Source organism: Callorhinus ursinus, unplaced genomic scaffold, assembly GCF_003265705.2.
Source record: "Callorhinus ursinus isolate GAN/ISIS: 27379988/994484 unplaced genomic scaffold, GSC_fseal_2.0 scaffold19, whole genome shotgun sequence".
NCBI classification, from domain to species: domain Eukaryota; kingdom Metazoa; phylum Chordata; class Mammalia; order Carnivora; family Otariidae; genus Callorhinus; species Callorhinus ursinus.
The window spans coordinates 20,904,643-20,922,765 of record NW_027397081.1 but is presented as its reverse complement, the minus strand read 5'-3'; the positions used below and the strand labels follow the sequence as shown (position 1 = coordinate 20,922,765).

General features: G+C 43.9%; 2 protein-coding genes across 7 annotated transcripts in view; one reads left to right on the top strand and one right to left on the bottom strand.

Moving 5' to 3' along the window:
* The window catches only part of PKNOX2 (PBX/knotted 1 homeobox 2), a 303,585-nt gene extending 302,552 nt beyond the window's left edge, over window positions 1–1,033 (bottom strand). For all 4 annotated transcript variants that reach the window (XM_073903918.1, XM_073903926.1, XM_073903920.1 and 1 more), the window contains exon 1: window positions 229–1,033. The gene's annotated coding sequence lies outside the window, so the exon portion shown is untranslated. The remainder of the gene's footprint in view (window positions 1–228) is intronic.
* A 252-nt stretch (window positions 1,034–1,285) lies between these two features.
* Window positions 1,286–17,140, top strand: TMEM218 (transmembrane protein 218). 3 transcript variants are annotated; one of them, XM_073903916.1, is made up of 4 exons: window positions 1,286–1,396; window positions 11,935–12,042; window positions 12,851–12,953; window positions 16,412–17,140. In XM_073903916.1, coding segments are annotated over exons 1-4 (348 nt in total). In that variant the 5' UTR covers window positions 1,286–1,394; the 3' UTR covers window positions 16,547–17,140. The 3 variants fall into 3 exon arrangements, with proteins under 3 accessions (XP_073760017.1, XP_025749789.1, XP_025749791.1); XM_025894004.2 differs by having other exon boundaries at window positions 1,312–1,443; window positions 11,933–12,042; XM_025894006.2 differs by lacking the exon at window positions 1,286–1,396 and adding an exon at window positions 2,211–2,360 and having other exon boundaries at window positions 11,933–12,042.
* The last annotated feature ends 983 nt before the right edge of the window (window positions 17,141–18,123 follow it).

Below are 18,123 nucleotides of genomic sequence, written 5' to 3'. Positions count from 1 at the left end.
ATTAAGGAGGGCAGGAATCACATGGTATTTTTTGTATCCTCATAGTCCCTACCAGTGCTTAGCTACAGTTAACACTCAATTCCAATGAAATGAATTAATCAAAATAATGGCTTTCTTAACCTCAGAGCTGCGCATTGGGCCAAGTGGTTCAGTTGTTAAACACCTAAGAAATAGTTGGTTAGGACATATGACTACAAATGAAACCCTGAAAGTAAATTTGAGACTTACATTCAATGGAATTCAACCATCTTCCTCCATTTTATTCATAAAGCTATGGTGCAGGAGCTGAATTCCTTACATCAGAGCTTCAATGTTCCAGGACTGAATAGTTTGCTTCATGATGTTTCAGAATGATGTCTAAGGTCAAAGATTCAAGTACTGCAGTTCTCAAATTTGGTATTGTTTGTTTGAGTGTTGTCTGTTTTCCCTTCCTGATTCAGCCGTGGAGCATGAGTCCTCTGTCCTGTTTCCACTGGTTGGCCTGATTTATGGATGGATGTTTTGGTCTAACGGGCCATACATAGCTTTGGAACAAAATCACGGCGAGTTTTAGTTTGCAGTTAGATAAGAGCAGTCTACTAAAGCATGGGCCAGTTCCAGCTGCCTGGAGGTGTGGCTACCGATTTACTTGATTGACCCTGGCCTCGTTTCCTCAGTCTGTCCCATGAGAAGAATGATCCTTGCCATAGTCTACTTCCTAAGGCTAACACAAGAACAACTCCAAATAAAGTACGGCGAGGCAAGGATAAAGGAAAATATGATGTTGGTACATACAACTTGTGCTACGGACTCGGTTCCGTCCGGAGGTGGGAGGTTTTAGGGACCCTTAATGACAGGGCCTGACCCCACCTCTCCGAGGCCTAATCTGACTTGCCCCCGGAGTCCCGCCGCCCACCCAAACCAGTGGGTCGGGGACTGAGACGCCTATCAGACTCCGAAACAGATATTAACGTCTAGACTGCTGTACAAATCTCCGGACTTCGAGACGAGGGTAAGGGGTTGCCCTCCTCCGCTTCACACCCCAGCTGTACAGTCTCCATAGTAACAGCGAGGGAGGCCGGGAGAGCAGCTCTCTCCGGCCTAACAACCCGCCCCCACGCTAGACTGACCATTGGTTCTGCGGGTTACCTAAGAGATGGTGTGATTGACAACGAGGTGGGACGGGAGGCGGAGCCCGGACTGCCTCGATCCAATCGAACTTGAGGCCGGTCTCGGGACCAATAGCACCGACCAATCGGAGGGCGTAACGAAGTGCGACGTGCCCACCCACCACGCTTAGCGTTGTCTGGAGGCGCTGCGGACGTAAGCAAATGAGAAGGAAGCTGGGCGTTGAAAGAGCGGCGCTGATTAGCGAATATGGAATCGCCTGGATGAAAGCCCACTTGTGATTCGTCATAAGTAGACCGAAGCCTCTGTGGGGTGGAACTGGCCGGACCATGAGATGTGAGTAGGGGACCTGGGAGAGGGAGAGCCAGGTGGGGGGTAGGCGAGGAAAGTGGGGGGCGGCTGCGAAGGGACAATGGCCAAGGCTGGGGCTGAGGCTGGAAGACCGCGTGGGCGGATGGCTGTGCGCGGACTCTCACATCACCCTTACCGCCGATCTGGACCCAAGGCCCGGAGGCCAATAAATACTTCATTGGGGCTGAGGAAGAGGGATGCTTTCTTTGTCGTGCTCCTAAGAAAGGGAAATGTGTCTGGTTCAGATACCTTATGACCGAGGCCTTAATCTTTCCAATTACTGGGAGGTCGCCCGACGAACAGTCTGAAGATGAGACTTGGGGGCGACGTTTTCCTGCGGTCAGTTTGAACGAGCCGCAGGCCTTGGGAGAGACGCTAGAGCCCTAGTTCCTGGGGTGTTGACTACAGCGCGGAGTGCTGCTGTCCGGAGAGTCCCTGGCGAGATAGCTTACAGACGGTCCACACACCGCCCAGGAAAAAGGGTGGAAGGACGTGTCTGGATCCACGGATACCCCCTTTTCTCTCAGTGAGAAGAGATAATGTCACATCGATGGCATTTAGGTAGCTTCGCGATTTATTTTTCCCAGTGTTGCATTTTACTTAATTACAGAGGTAGAAGCATTATCCTGATACATTAAAATTCAAACCGTAGTGAAATGTTTACTGTAGAAAAATAAATGTGTGACCCCCGCCCCCCCCATTATATTTGAAGGTTTGGAATGGTTATAAAGGAAAGTGGAAAGGAATCCTGAAGAAGGGCCATTCATTCCTGTAATCGCTGTTTTCGGCTGCCTTCAAGGCCTTGACTCTGAAAATGTAGGAATGGGTGAGATATCTAGCTCCCACCAGCAGGAGCCCTAGGGCCAACTTACCCTCCGTGGAATCCACATTTGTACTGGACTGTAAGTCATCCTGTAATGGCCATTAGTATTCTCACACATGATCGACAGCCACGGAGAGCAGTATATTTCTAATCTATTAGGCTGTATGTGCAGGGGTCAGGGACCTTAATGTATGCCTATCAGTTTTCTCTGAGAGCTGTGAGAAAAGGTGTGTAGAACCAACAGTAAATGAATGAGCAGTGCACTCACTATACAGACCTCTAAAAGTTTTGGACAATCTCTTTTCCAAAGAAAGACCTCACAGCAGGCGCACAGAGGGGGAAGACTGGCCCTGGAGTTGCTCTGGTTGTCAGCTACTAAACAGGGTGTTCAAATTGAGACATTATTATTTATTTTTTTTAAGATTTTATTTGACAGAGACACAGCAGAGAGGGAACACAAGCAGGGGGAGTGGGAGAGGGAGAAGCAGGCTTCCCGCTGAGCAGGGAGCCCGATGTGGGGCTGGATCCCAGGACCCTGGGATCATGACCTGAGCCTAAAGCAGATGCTTAACGACTGAGCCACCCAGGTGCCCCTTGAGACATTCTTTTATTCTGACTCTAGTCTACCTGCTTTAAATGCCAGAGAGTTAGGTAAATGGACTTACTCAGGAAACCAGGTTGGCTAAACCATCTGTTCTCAAAGAAGGTTTGAAAAAGTGCTGGACATGAATGCAAAACCCCACTTTAATCGTATTTACTCAATAATTTGCTATTACAGTATGGGAAATAATCACAAGTATTATTCCCACACAGAATTAACAAGACAAAATGACCAGATGTTCACATCTTTTCCACAGCAGCGCTCTATACTATATCCAGGCTTTCCTTTCCATGCTTAACCAGAAGATGTACACAGTTTGGTTATAAAGTGATGAACCGTTTTCTTATAAGAGCTTGGGGTATTTATCTCATTATTTTAAAGCCATGCCATATACGGACTCCCAGTGTCTGATGAACCTTTTAATATTCCATAGGGGATTGAAAGGCCATGTTTCTAACGGTACCAACTTCGACCACCACTTGCCCTGTATTCTAGGCATTAGAGTTGGTCCAAGTTTTACAGGTTATTTTTATAATTTACCCAAAACAGCAATTACACTTAACTAGTTGTCTTGTTAGGGTATACTATCAGCTCAGTCAACCAAGCAGGAAACTTGAGTCATCTCTAACACCTTTTCCCTCCTTTCCATTTCCACAGCTAAGGCAGGAGTCCAGACCGTCATCATCCCTTGTCCAGAGAGTTCCCTACTGGTCACCAATCTGGTCTCTGATCTCGATTCATACGCACTGAGCCACCAGCTACCTCTTTAAAAATTAAGAATTCTCTCAAGAATTTCATAAATAGAGAATATTACACTGGGTAGTATAACAGATACCTATGCCCTACTAACTAGATTAACAAACATTAACATTTTGGCACATCTGCTTAAGTTTTTTCTTTTAAGTAAATAAAACATCATATTAAATTGTGATCCCTTTTGTTCTCTTTTCTGGCCCCATTTGCCTGCCTTCTTCCCTCCCTAGAGGCAAACACTCTTTTGAAATTGTGCATCATTCATGCCCATGTATTTATATTTGTACAGTATATATGTACTTCATAAACAGTATATTACTTTTTTTTTAAATTAGAGAGCATGTGTGAGAGATTGCAAGACGGGGAGGGGGGCAGAGGAAGAGGGAGAGAGCAGCTTAAGCAGACTCCACGCTGAGCGAGAGCCCTACGCAGAGCTCTAGCTCATGACCCTGAGATCATGACCTGAGCTGAAACCAAGAATCAAATGCCTACTTTGCACCACTGAGTGGCACAGTTGCTTACTTTTATTACTTTTTAAATTTTGAAAATAGTAGTATCATACTGTGGGCTTCATTTGGTAATTTGCTTTTATCACTCAACATTGTTTTCGAGATAACATTCATATCAATACAGATAGCCAGGTTCATTCTAAGTGTTCATTATGAGTATATAATATTGTTTTCATTCCCTTATTAGGTTTTTTCAGATGTTCTGCTATTTTGAAAAAAAACTGCAATGAACATCCTTGTACATGTCTCTTTATGCAAGAGTTTTTCTAGAGCATTGGTTCTCCAAGGGGATGGTACTGCCCTGTTGGTCATTTTGGAATCTGTGAGAGCACATTTGGTTATTATTGTGATTTGGAGGCACTTACCGGGGTTTACAGAGCAGGGCTGGGGATGCTAGATGTTCTGCAGTGAAGAGTTGTCCTGCATCCTGTACCATTTTCGAGTGTCCCACAGGATACTCATTTCTAATCTCAGCCTAGAACCTAACTCCATTTTTCGTATAAACATGTCTTTTTTGGCACAGTTTGACATAGTAAAATTTCCAGGAATGCAACTCAAATGTAAATCAAGGGGAATTATACTTACTTGTGTTTTGGAACTTTAACAAGAGTTGTTCATCACTTGAGAAAATCGCATAGCTGAAGGCAGCCCAGCTCGTGGTATTTGAGTTGCCATACAGCACACCTGCATGAGCCCACATTTGTAGCTTTTGCGCTCATGGTGATTCTAAGTTTAGGTGCAAGCATCTGACTGCTGTACTTCATTATGTATTCTAGTGTAGTCAGCCTGAACATTTGTATATTTAAACATATGCTGTTTTATGATGAATTACTTTCCATTTAAAATTGGCTTGTATATAACATAAAGTAGAGGTCGAGTATTACCGTTTTCTGCTTGGATAATCATTTGTCCCAACACCATCGATGAAATCCTTTACCTGCTGAATCAGAACCAACTCTGTCCTGTACCAAGTTCTTATAAATGCAGGGATCTGTTTCTGGGCTCTCTGTTTTATTCGACTGATCCATGTGTCTTTATGCCATATCACACTGTTTTAATTACCTTGGTTTTATAATGTGTCTTGCGGCAGTTGGTAACAAGAAAGGCAAGTCTCCATCCTAGTTCTCAAAATTGTTTTCGCTATTCTTGGGTTTTTGCTCTTACATATGAATTTAGGATACGTTTTCAAGTTCCGTGAGCTCCACAAAAATTTGAGATTTTGGTTAGAATTGCATTGAATTGATACTGAGATCTTTTAATACTGAACCATCCTGTCCAGGAATGTCAGTTATTTCTCTACTAGGGTCTGTTTTGTTGTTCTATTCAGGCCTTTAAAAAAAAAATACCTTTGGGGGTGCCTGGGTGGCTCAGTCGGTTGAGCTTCCGACTCTTGATTTTGGCTCAGGTCATGATCTCAGGGTCATGAGATCAAGCCCTGTCTTGAGCTCCTCACTCAGCACAGAGTCTCTTTGTCCCTCTCCCCACCTCCCATCACAAGTTCTTAGATAGATAGATAGATAGATAGATAGATAGATAGATAGATAAAATATTTTTTAAAATACCTTTGAATAAAGTTTAACAATTTTTGCTGTAAAAATCTTACACACCTTTCTTTGGATTTATTCCTGTTTATACACACAAATATACACATCTTTCTACTATGAAGGTTTGAAATACATTGAAAAGTATAAAAAATAGTATAGCAAACACTCATGTACTCATGATCCAGCTTCAACAGGTACCTCATGACCAGTTCTGTTTCATGTTAGACCCTTCACCTCCTTTCCCTGGATAATCATGAAGTTCCCAGACATAATTTCCTGTTATCTGTGATATGTCTATGTATGTCTATTATGTATATTGTAATCTTTTAGCAATGTAACCACAGGATCATCACATTTTTTTTTAAAGATTTTATTCATTTGGGAGAGAGAGAGCATATGCATGAACATGAGTGAGGGGAGGAGCAGAGGGAGGGAACAGCAAGAGGGACAGGCAGACTCTGCGCTCAGTGTAGAGCCCAACCTGGGGCTTAATCTCACAACCCTGAGATCATGACCTGAGCCGAAACCAAGAGTCAGCCACTTAACCCACTGAGCCACGCAGACACCCCAATATCATCACATTTTTTAAAAAAATAAATAATTCCCTAATACCATCAAATATCCAGATCCTGTCCACAGATTTCCGCAGTTGCCTCATTAAAGGTGTTTGACATTTGGTTTCTCTGAATCAGGGTTCCAATACGCCATACCTTAGTCAACACTTGGTGGTGTTGCCTCTTCCAGAGCAAAATAATAACCAAGAATTTAATTTTGAACTGTCCTTTCTCCTCTTCCATGTAACTGTTGACAAATATTTTAGCTCTTCCTTATTTTTGTTTTTTTTATTGTTGAAGTATAATTGACATACAGTTTCAGGGGTACAACATGTTGAATCTCTGTGACTTATTTATTTTATAACTGGAAATTTGTACCTTCATGGCCATTCTGGTGGGTATCTAGAGGTACTGCAGTGTGGTTTTCATTTGCAATTTCCTGATGACTAATGAAGTTGAGCTCCTTTCACATACTTATTGGCCATTCATATACCCACTTTAAGTTTCTGAGAGAGGTATATTAAAATCTCCACTAAATTTGTGGGTTTGTCCATTTATTGCAGTGATTCCTTTTGACTTGTATATTTTAAAGGTTTGTCTTAGGTTCATTTTTGTCCTGAGTTGTATTTTTTTGTTAAGTTTTTCTTTTTGTGAATATAACTCTTAATACTTTTCAAAGCTTTCCATTCTATTTTGTTTGATACTAATATTGCTTCACCAGATTTTATTTTGTTTGGTTTAGGTTTTTTTTTAATTGTGGTAAAAAAAAAAACCCCACACACACACCTAAAATTTACTATCTTAACCATGTTTAAGTGTTTGGTTAAGTTTTCTTAAGGATATTCACATTGTTGTACAAGGGATCTTGAAGCATAATCTGTGTGTGTTTACTATGATTACTGTTATATTTGGGTTTATTTTACAATCTTATTTTGTATTTTCTGTTTTCCTTGCTTTTTCTTTCTTTCCCCTCCTGCCTTCTGCCTTCTTCCTTTATCTTTTTCACTCTATTAGTGTGAAGGTTACTTACCCTATTTCTTTTATTTGGTGTTTACCTATGTGTGTGTGTGGTTTTTTTTTTTTTTTTTTTTTTTTGCCTATGTGTTTTTAACATGCAGATTTAGCTTAACAAAGCCTACAGGTAATCATTAACTTTCATCTCCTCCAGTGCAAAGTAATAACCAATGATTTCACTTGGAACTGTTCTTTCTCATCTTCCACGTAACTGTTAACAAATACTTTAGCTCTTCTTTGTTTTTATTTTTTTATTATTGAAGTGTAATTGACATACGGTGTTATATTAGTTTCAGGTATACGACATATTGAATCTCCGTGACTTACTTATTTTATAACTGGAAGTTTGTACCTTTTAATCCCCTTCATCTATTTCACCTGTACTCCTCATACCTTCCTCTAGGGCAAACACCAGTTTGGTCTCTGTATTTAAGAGTCTGGCCTTTTATTTGTTCACTTGTTTTGTTTCTGAAATTGCACATATGGTGAAATCATATGGTATTTGTCTTTCTCTGAATGACTTATTTCACTTAGCATAATACTCTCTAGGTCCATCCATGTTGTTGCAAATGGCAAGATTTCACTCTTTTTTATGGCTGAGTAATATTCCACTGTGTGTGTATGTGTGTGTGCCAGCCAGATCTTTATCCATTCTTCTATCCATGGACACTTAGGTTGTTTCCATATCTTGGCTAGTGTAAATAATGCTGCAGTAAACATAGGGCTGCTCAAATTAGTGTTTCCGTTTTCTTTGGGTGAATTTCCAGTAGTGGAATTATTGAATCATAGGGTATTTCTATTTTTAATTTTTGGAGGAACCTCCATACTGTTTTCCAAGTGGTTGTACCAATTTACGTTCCACCAGTAGTGTATGAGGGTTCCTTTTTCTCCACATCCTCACTAACCCTTGTTATTTCTTGGTTTGTTTTTTTTTCTTGTCTAGCCATTCTGACTAGTGTGTTATAATATCTCATTGTGGTTTTGATTTGCACTTCCCTGATGATGAGTGATGTTGAGCATCTTTTCATGTGTCTGTTGGCCATCTGGATGTCTTTGGAAAAATGTTTATTCAGGTCATCTACCCATTTTTTCATTAGATTGTTTTTTGGTGTTGAATTGTAGAAGTTCTTTATGTATTTTGGATATTAACCCCTTATGGGATATATCATTTGCAAATATCTTCTCCCATTCACTAGGTTGCCTTTTTGTTTTATTGATAGTTTCCTTTGTTCAAAAGCTTTTTATTTTGGTGTAATCCTAATAGTTTATTTTTGCTTTTGGTTCCCTTGCCTGAAGAGACACATCCATAAATGTGTTGCTGTTGTTCTTCCTGGTTTTTAACTCCTCAAACAATTAGGCCTTCTCATCATTTCAGAAATCTTTACTATTAATATTACCCAGTATTTTTCTTACCATTCCTCCTTACATCTCATGCCTTCTTTCTTGGTTCATTTTCATTCTTGCTCAAGTACAGCAATGACAGGTGAACTCCATTTCAGTCTTTGTCTGAAAACATTTTTATTTTATACCCAAGTTGGTGAGAGCCTTGCATGCTGACTTGTGTGGCATCCCTACAGAGAGGTTTCAGTTGTCTCTGCCGGGATCCTACGAGTTTCTCACTTTTAGACTGGTTTTATGTGAATCTTACTTCTCGAGATTCCCATTCCACTTTGGTAGTATGATTTGAACCCCACACTTGCATGTGGTGTCGGATTGGGATTCAGATTTCTCTTGGGTTAGTCTTTTTTCACTCATGGCCTGAGGTACTTGGCCAACTTCGTTCCAACAAAGGCAGCAGCAAATGTTTTAGTCCCTATTTCGAAGACGGGTGGGCCCTTTCTGGGCTTATCTTTATGCCTTGTTCTCTGTTCTGATTCTCTGTATCATGGGTCTGAGACCTCATCTGTCCAGGAGGGACCACTCCAAAGGTCTGTAGCTGGTTTCAGTACCCCTCTAGACCTTTGGGTCTGCTTACCACTCAGATTTTGAATTATGCTTTCATTTATGGTACTTAAGTGTTTTCCTTTATTGCTTCCGAGCCCCGCTGTGTATTGAATTCTTTTTGCTCGCTTTTACTAAGCATTTCTATGTGTTCACTGTCATAGAGGTATGAGGTATGAGGTTCTTCCCTTGTTAGGTCTGTCCAGCATATTGACCAGAAGTTGTAGTCCTCTTTCTAAAGCTAAATATGATCCTATCAGCCCTTCACTTGATTTCTGTGGACTTGTTAGCACTGCTTCATTTATTCATCAAATGAATATTTCTTACTTATAATGTCTGTGCTAAGAACTGGGGATACTGGGGTAAGCAAGATATAAAAATCTCTGCCCTCGTAGAGTTTGCTATACTGGTTGGAGACACAGAAGGCAAACCTGTAAATAGTAAGTAAAAATGTGAACTGTAGTTTGTGACATGTACCCTGAAGGAAATAAGGAGTGATGGAGAGTAATTGCTTGGGGTTACTTTAGCCAGAGCCATCAGGGAAGACCTTTCTGAGGAGGTCATATTTAAAGCTGAGATCAGACAGATGAGGAGAAGCCTACCTTGCAAATAGTGGAAGGTTCGCTGGGGCCTGTGGGTTAATTCCAGGCAGTGGAAACAGCAAGTGCAAGGACCCAGAGGTAGGGAAACACTTGGCAGTTTAGAGTTACTGAGGTGATACCGTGTGCTCTAAATGGGGGTGGGGGATGCGCCCCAGTTAGGTTAGAGAGGCAAGTGAGAGCCCAGCCCATCTGCTGCCACTCCTCTCTTGGCCCACCCCTCCCCCTGCCTGTCATCTTGCCACACGGATCCTTTCCCGTCTGGGCCTGCGGGAAGTCACCTCCTCGGTGAAGCCCTTCTCCCTTTGCACTACCTCAGCTCCCACTTTGTCCCACTTTGTACTTTGTCTCCTTATCAGAGTGTGGTGTGGATAGTTGTTTACGTGACAGTGTTCTCCAGTGGGCCTGCAGCTTCTGTCAGAAGATATGTCTTATTTACCCTTGTGATCCCCAGACTGTGGCACAGAATAGTTTTTGATTGAATAAATGTTTGTTTGTTTGGCAGTTTATGCCCAGGGCTTCCTTTCCAATCTTTCCAATGCCTTTATAACAGAACTTGTCATAGATAGTAATTTTTGTGGTATTTAAACCATCAGGATAAAAAAAAACCGTCGACTAAGGAGGAGTTTATTCGCTTAAGATTTGTCTCTGATACTGAAGGGGAAAATCGGGGGGTGCTCCAGACTCAGTGGGGTGGGTCAAATGGTGGCCCCCCAAAAGACTGTGCCCACATCCTAATCCCTAGAACCTGTGAATATGACCTTACGTGGAAGAAGGGTCTTTGCAGACATAATTAAGGATCTCGAGAAGAGATCAAACCAGATTCTTTGGGTGGACCCTAAATCCACTACAAATGTCCCCATAAGAGACAGAGGAGGAAGAGACAGAGACACAAAGGAGAAGGCCATGGGAAGACGGAAGCAGAGATTGGAACCATGCAGCTGCAAGCCAAGCAATGCCGGGCCCTCCAGACACTAGAAGAGCCTGGAAGCATTCTCTCCTAGAGCCTTTGGAGGAAGCTCGGCCTGGCTAGCACCATGATTTCAGATTTCTGGCCTCCAGAACTGTGAGAGAATACTGTTCTACCGTAAGCCACTGGTTTGTTAATACATAGCCCTCCGCATTACACCTCAGTTACGTCTTCTGTGACACGGCTGTAATAAGACCTACCTCAGAGGCCTGTTGCCGTGATTAGATGAAACGTGTTTGTAAGGTACTCAGCACACCGTGAATGCTCAAATAGAGTGGTGGCTCCTTTCTTCTTCATCGTCCTCATCTTCTGCAAGGACTTAGGAGTTTGCTTCCTTTCGTGAAGAAAAACTCAACAATAGCGGGGGACATTTCTGTCTTGTGATCGTCCGGGGAGTTAAAGCTCACACCACAGACTTACCCTGAGAGCCTCAGTGTGCCCATGGGCTCCGTAGCGTTTGGATCCTGGTGCCTTCACAGCCCTCCATTAGCGTTTCTGTCAGGAGAGAGTTCAGCCTGCTGCTGTGGGTCAGGAAAGCCAAACTAGAACTCCGATAGCAGAGTTGAAGTGACCCACACAGAGCAGAAAGCAACCTCTCTGTCCTCACCTAAAACAAAGGCTTGGGGTTTTAAGTTTCTTCCTTCCTTCTTTCCCTCCTTCCTTCCTTCCTTCCTTCCTTCCTTCCTTCCTTCCTTCCTTCCTTCCTTCCATTCATTCAAGATTTTATTCATTTATCTGTCAGAGAGCTAGCGAGAGAGCACAAGCAGGGGGAGTGGGAGAGGGAGAAGCAGGCTTCCCGCTGAGCAGGGAGCCCAATGCGGGGCTGGATCCCAGGACCCTGAGATCATGACCTGAGCCAAAGGCAGATGCTTAACTGACTGAGCCACCCAGGCGCTCCAGGGTTTTAATTTTCTAATTCCTATGAAGGGAGTGGACTTCCCCAAAGACCTGTACCAATTAATCCTCCTATCACACCAATCATCAGAAGTTCATCAGACTGAGTTCAGACTTTCTGTATTTGTATTTGCATTTGTCTGCAGGCCCTCACACAAGCCAGGAGCGGGAGGAAGACAGGCAGAACTGGTGCAGGGGGCATAGGGTGCGTAGTGCCCGGGGGGCCCCGGGGCTGAGTGGGGTGCAGTGCTCACGCTTCATCTCCCCCGCAGATGGCTGGCACCGTGCTCGGGGTAGGGGCCGGCGTGTTCATCTTAGCCCTGCTCTGGGTGTTGGTGCTGCTGCTGTGTGTGCTGCTATCCAGAGCCTCCGGGCTAGCCAGGTAAGGCCTCCTCTCCAGCTGGGAGTCCAAGGTAAAAGCAGTTAGAAGTGAAACCGCTGATGCTCATTAAACATTTAGAATCCAGAAGATCGTTTTTGTCATTACTGGCAGTTTGAATGAGTTGCATTTTAACCTGGTATCATAAGCACTGACTGCGTTATTTATGCTCTGACGCAGAGGAGAAGGCAAGTGGTATTTTCCAGCTCTCACTGTGGAGGCAATGGGGGGGGGGACAGAAGCGACAAAAAGGAAATGTGTGTTCGCTGCCTGTTGAATTTCTTGGGCGTGTATGTGTGTGTTTCAGAATTATTCAGACTTAGGGCACATGCTTGGTCCAGTCCCTGAGGCTCTAACCTGGGCCTGGGGACACTGCAGACGCTCCGAAGGCCGCAGAGTTGTGCGCTCTGGCCAGACAGTGTCAGGATGAAGCAGTAAGCTATGTGATTTGCCAGAGTCTTCCAGCTAAAGACAGGCAAAGAAGTTAAGAAGAGGGAAGGGCTGATTTGATTTTTCATGATTATGAATGCACAGAGGCAAAATAAAAAGTACCCATTCCCATTCTTAGGCATTTGGGATTACCAGGAATCAACAGGAATGCACCCAGTTGGGGACCTGTCTAGGAAGAAGGGCTCTGGGCTGAAGGGGAGAGCATTTCTAAATTCCCTGGACAGTGTGGGCAGCAGGGCTCTGGGCCTTGTTAAGAGACTGGAATTTAGAATATTGGCTCCAGGGAAGAGCCTCTCCAGACCTAACTGATGAGAGAGGAATCTGTAAACCGTGCTCATAACATTCTGTCTTTTGACCCCAGGTTCTCTGTCGTTTTTGTGTTCCTCGGTGCTCTGATCATCACATCAGTTCTGCTGCTCTTCCCTCGAGCCAGTGAAGTCCCAGCCCCAGAGGTCGAAATGAAGGTAAAACTGTTGGCTTTATTTTGCCTCCTGCATCATAACTCTTGTCTCCCTTGGTCTAGACCTCCATCCTGCCCGGAGCTCTTCTCTCAATGTCAGGCTGGCCGAAATGTGTTAGAAGCGTAAAGTTAACACGAGGGTGGGGAAAGCTCACAGGGAGCTTTACATTCCCTTGTCCTTTCACCTAGGACAAGAATCTCATTCTGATTCCCACATGTAACACCATGGGGCAGTTAGTTGCCTGATTTGAGGGCATCCCCCCTGGGCATTGAGCTGCATGAGCGGTGTGTCCAAAAGCCACCTGACACTGTGGGGCTGGAGAAGAGGAAATGAGTTCAGAATAGGAACAGGGCCTGGCCCTGAAATGCAAGTGTCCCCATCCTGGTAGTCTGGGTGCAGAAACTCAGATCCTAGCCAAAGCGTATGCGGTGCCTTGGGTGTGCTGAATGGCATGCTTGTCCATCTCCATGGGTTTGGTTCCTCCACGTGTGCGGTGAAAAGAGTACTTTCCATAGAGAAGATAGGTGGAGAAAGAGCATTTCTATGGAAAGCACAGGTTGTTGAGACAGCTGAATGCAGTAGTGACAGCTGTCTGGGGGGTTGGCTGGCCTGCGTTCCTGGAACCCCATCGAACAGCACCCACCTCTCTAGAGGGATTGTTGCCACCTCCCTCAGAGTCCTTCTGGAGACCTTACCCGTCTGCTTCATTCCTGACTTGGGCGCTTCTTATCTCCCATCTCTCCTTCTAGCAGCTTCTTTTCTCTCAACCTCCCATTTTCATTTTTAAAGTGGTAAAGATGACATTAGCTCATATTTTGGGGGCAGGGGGGGAGGGGCACAGGGGGAGGGGCAGAGGAAGAGGGAGAGAGAGAGAGAATCTTAAGCAGACTCCCCAGCTGAGCACTGAGCACAGAGCCCGATGCAGAGCTCGATCCCATGAGCCTGAGCCGAAATCAAGTCGGACGCTGAACTGACTGAGCCACCCAGGCACCTGTCTTAACAGTTTTTAAGGGATTACTGTGTGTGAGGTTGTTTGCTAAGCACCTTGTTTGCCTTATCTCACTTAAACCTAAGACAACCCTAAACAGTATAAAGTAGGTGCTATTATTATCTCCAAGGACACTGAGGCTGTAAGAGGTGAAGTAAATTGCCCAGGGTCATACATTTATAGGAAGAGTCAGAGCAAGGATTCCAGCTGAGGTCTGTCTGCAAACCTTCATTGCTGGGGACTCGTCAGAATACTGGGGGCCATCACAGAGTTCATGGGTGAGCATCGACACTAGACCACAGTACACAAAATTATACAACTTCCGAACTAAAACTGGCACACATTTCTAACTCTGTCTAGGACTAATCATGGCAAAAGGGAGGAAATTCATTCTGAAAAGTCCACAGGACATAATACCACACACATGTAAGGAATCATTTCCATACATGTCAGGGATTTTTGTCAGCATTTGAAAACCACTCTGTCAGTGCAAGTACCAAGTGTGGGGGCCAGGAATAGACTCCCACCTCCGTTTCCCCATCGGAGAGGGAGCAAGTGGTGAAGGGCCGTATTTCTGGATGGCTTTGGATGTGAATATCGGGAGAAGCGCACAGAGCAAACACTGTTTTGAATTCAGTCCCTCTCTCCTCTCTCCTATGAGTTGCAGACCCAGGAGAGAAGGAGGTTTGAGCAAAATATGTTCGTCGGCGTGGCCCACAGAATTGGTGTTCTCATTTTCAGGTTTTGAGAACTGGCCCCTGCAGCAGCCTGGCTCGATACTGTATCAATAATACATGACCTGGGCCTTCTGCACCAAAGGCCTGCTAATTGGCTAATTAAAAAGTGAAACGTGTCAAACGAGCAAACATGTAGCCCGCGAGAGACCTGTTCGGTACTAGAGCCAAGGTCAAAGTTATGTTAAAGCTGTTTTATCAAACTGACCTTTGTTGTAAGTTGGCTGTTGGGGTAATCTCTGGAGCAGCCCTTTTCTTCTTGGTATCTTTGGATCTCAGCGATCAGAGCAGTGTGAGGACTTGGCAGGTCCTCTGTGTCATGCCACAGTATTAGCCTCCTGTTGCTGCTATAACAAATCACCGCCGGCTTCGTGCCTTACAACACAGATGGATTTTCTTACAGTTCTGTAAGTTAGAAGTCCAAATGCAGTCTCCCTGGGCTAGAGTCAGGGGTTGGCAGGGCTGTATTCCTTCCTGGAGGTTCTGGAGAAGAATTTGTTTCTTTGTCCACCCAGCTTCTAGAGGCCGCCCTTGGCTAGCGGCCCCGATGCTCCATCTTCAGAGCCAGCGAGGTAACATCTCGATGACTCTACTTGCATCTGTCCATCTCTTCCTTGACCTTCTCTTCTGCCTCCCTCTTCCAGGTTTAAGGACCCTTGTGATTACACTGGGCTCACCTGGATTGGATAATCCAGGCTAATCTCCCTATTGTAAAGGTCAGGCAATTAGCAACCTCAATTCCATTTACAACCCTATTTCTCCTTTGCCATGTAATCTAACATATTCACCATTTCTGGAGGTTAGGATGTGGACATTTGGGGTAGACATATTCTGTCTACCACAATTGCCTCTTGGGTATTTTGGGTTCCCTTCCCTTTGAGAAGCTGTGAAGTCACCCTGTCACTTGATTCATGGTCCTGCTCCTGGAACCCCATCGAACAGCAGATTAATTTGCTTTTTCCTGCCCTGATTTAAGCACCGCCATTTGGATCTGGGGAGAGTAGAGCTCTGGAAGTGGACAGTAGACAGGTGGGTAGAGCCAACTCTAAGTGTAGGTTTTGTCAGCAAAGACCAACAGCTTTGGGGCTCCAAGTATGACTGGTTGCCAGGCAGCCTGCTGGATGATTTGGGGCACGTTATCTATCCTTTCAACATTTTAGTGTCTCAGGCAAATGGCCATTTAGCCTAAGCCTTGGAGTGCTGGATTATGAATGTTTGGGTTCAGGACTCTTCTGATGAAAGTTTTAAAGAATCACCTTTCCATTTTGAAAAGGAACCCTCCTGAATCAGCAATGGGTTGATGATTTGGGACTTGATCTTGAATATATGGGGGTTATTATATTACTATCTTTCTATATGTGTTTAAAATTCTCCATAATAAAAAAGTTAACAACAAAAATGAGCTTTTCTAAGACTAAGCAAGCAAGCTTCTCATGAACTCTTTCAGATAACTGATGTCAGAACATAAAAGAGCTCATCCAAGGTCTTCACAGTGTTTGTGAACCTCCTCCTAAATTGAGCCATTTTTCCCCCGTACTTCAGTAATCTTTCCTTTATCTTGTATTTCCGGCGCAGGGAGTCAAGAAAAGGTTCTTTCCTAGCCATTTACAGAGGATACTCAGAGCAGGGTGTTACTGGAAATCATAAATACAAACAGACTCTGGGCCCACTCATCAAAGATTTCAGATGAGCACAAGCTGAAGTGATCATAATTTCATTTTTGATGTTTCTCTCTACAGATTGTGGATTCCTTTTTCATTGGCCGCTATGTCCTGCTGGCTTTCCTCACTGCTGTCTTCCTTGGAGGCCTCTTTTTGGTTCTCATTCATCATATCCTAGAGCCAGTCTATGCCAAACCACTGCGGTCCTACTGAGCACTGTTCAGGAAAACCAAGACCCTGTTCTGTCCTTCACTTTTTATGTCACTGGTGAGCAGAAAGTTATTATTCAGAGCCTTGTTTTGACAGCCCTTATGCCTTAAGATCAGAGAAATATCCATTCATGACTAGGACAAAATCCCTTGAATCTTGGCTTCCGGAAATGGGGTTGCAAAAGTGGCCCTGCAGAGATGATTCTCACCATCTTCAGAGGGATGTTGCGGTCTTCTTTGCACTTGTTCCTCAGGTTTTCTATCTGTTTTGAAAGGGAAATAGTAACAGTGATCTGCTTCCAGTAGATTTTCAATCAAGACATCAGTAAGTGGATTTTGGGAAAAGGAGCAATTTGGATTCTGCTGTCCAGGAGATGGAAGAATCTCATCCTTTCGATAATACACAAGATTCTTAGTTGCAAGGGTGGGATCATTAGGAAAGGAAAGGCACTCCAAGTTCAAAAGTTTATTTTATTGTGATGAGTTGGAAGACTTACCCAGGTGTTAGTTGTTGACCAGTGTGTATATGGTGCCACAGAATCTATACAAGCAATGGGTGTCCCTTCCCTCTGCTCTAATAAAGCAATAAACAACCCAAGGACTCACCTTCACTTCAGACTCGGCCACAGCTTTCCTAGTCTATATTCTATATTTCAAATTTGTTTGAAATTGGAAGGGCATGGAAGTGTTGGTTTTTGTCTTGCTGCTATAGATCTCTGGATTCTTTCTCTTTCGGAATTTGGTAGCCTTCGTGTGCCTTATTTAATTATTGTAGAGTCCATTTTGGGTTATGATCATTTCTTTTTAGTTTTGTAGCCCTTTCTCCAAAGCTGATGAGGAATATACATTCCCAAGATTAGATACAACTTTATACCTGTCTGAGATCCCACATCAACCGAAATTTATTATCAAATGGAGGGGCTCTGGGCTGGTTCCACTTTAGAAGTCTCTTCCTGACTCCCTAGAACTAAATGAAGAAGGATCTTCTGGCTTAAAATTAAGAACAAGGAAACAAGTTGGAAAGAGACCTTTGGGCGTGTGCTATAGGCCAGCAGTAGACTAGTTCCCTTGTAAATCAGTGTCTTTAAATTTTACAGCAATATATTTATTATCATCCTGTTTTAAAGTAGAAAAAAGTAAGGCTCAAAGAGATGAACTGACTTGCCCAGGCGTCACAATAACAGCCAGTGTGCACACCCAGGTGTAGCCGACTCCGGGGTCCGTCTCAGACTAGAAAGAAAACCCACTGAGCTTTGTGGAGCTTTGATTGAGAGCTTGGGGAAGTCAGGGCCATGTCTCCTTCACTTTCTCTCCCAGATCCTGTTGTCAGGGTAGAGATGATACCCCAGTGGGGGCTAAGCTCTAAATTAAAAGAGGAGAGAATGGGTGACTCCGGGGGAGTCATGGACTGGTGAGGGCCAGGTGTATTTATTTCTGCGCTTGAACTGTCTCTATCTTACTCAGTTTGGAAAACCTTTGCAGATAAGGCTTTGTCACAGAACAATTCAAAGGAAATGGTCTCGTCATCTGGCCTCGGGCCCACAGGTGAGAAAAGAAGAAACACTCCTCCAAGCAGATTGG

Bases quoted from the DNA above. Each gene is read 5' to 3' on its own strand.
- TMEM218 (XM_073903916.1), top strand. The intron at 12,043-12,850 runs GTAAGGCCTCCT...TTTTGACCCCAG, and splicing joins AGAGCCTCCGGGCTAGCCAG to GTTCTCTGTCGTTTTTGTGT. The intron at 12,954-16,411 runs GTAAAACTGTTG...TTCTCTCTACAG, and splicing joins CCCCAGAGGTCGAAATGAAG to ATTGTGGATTCCTTTTTCAT.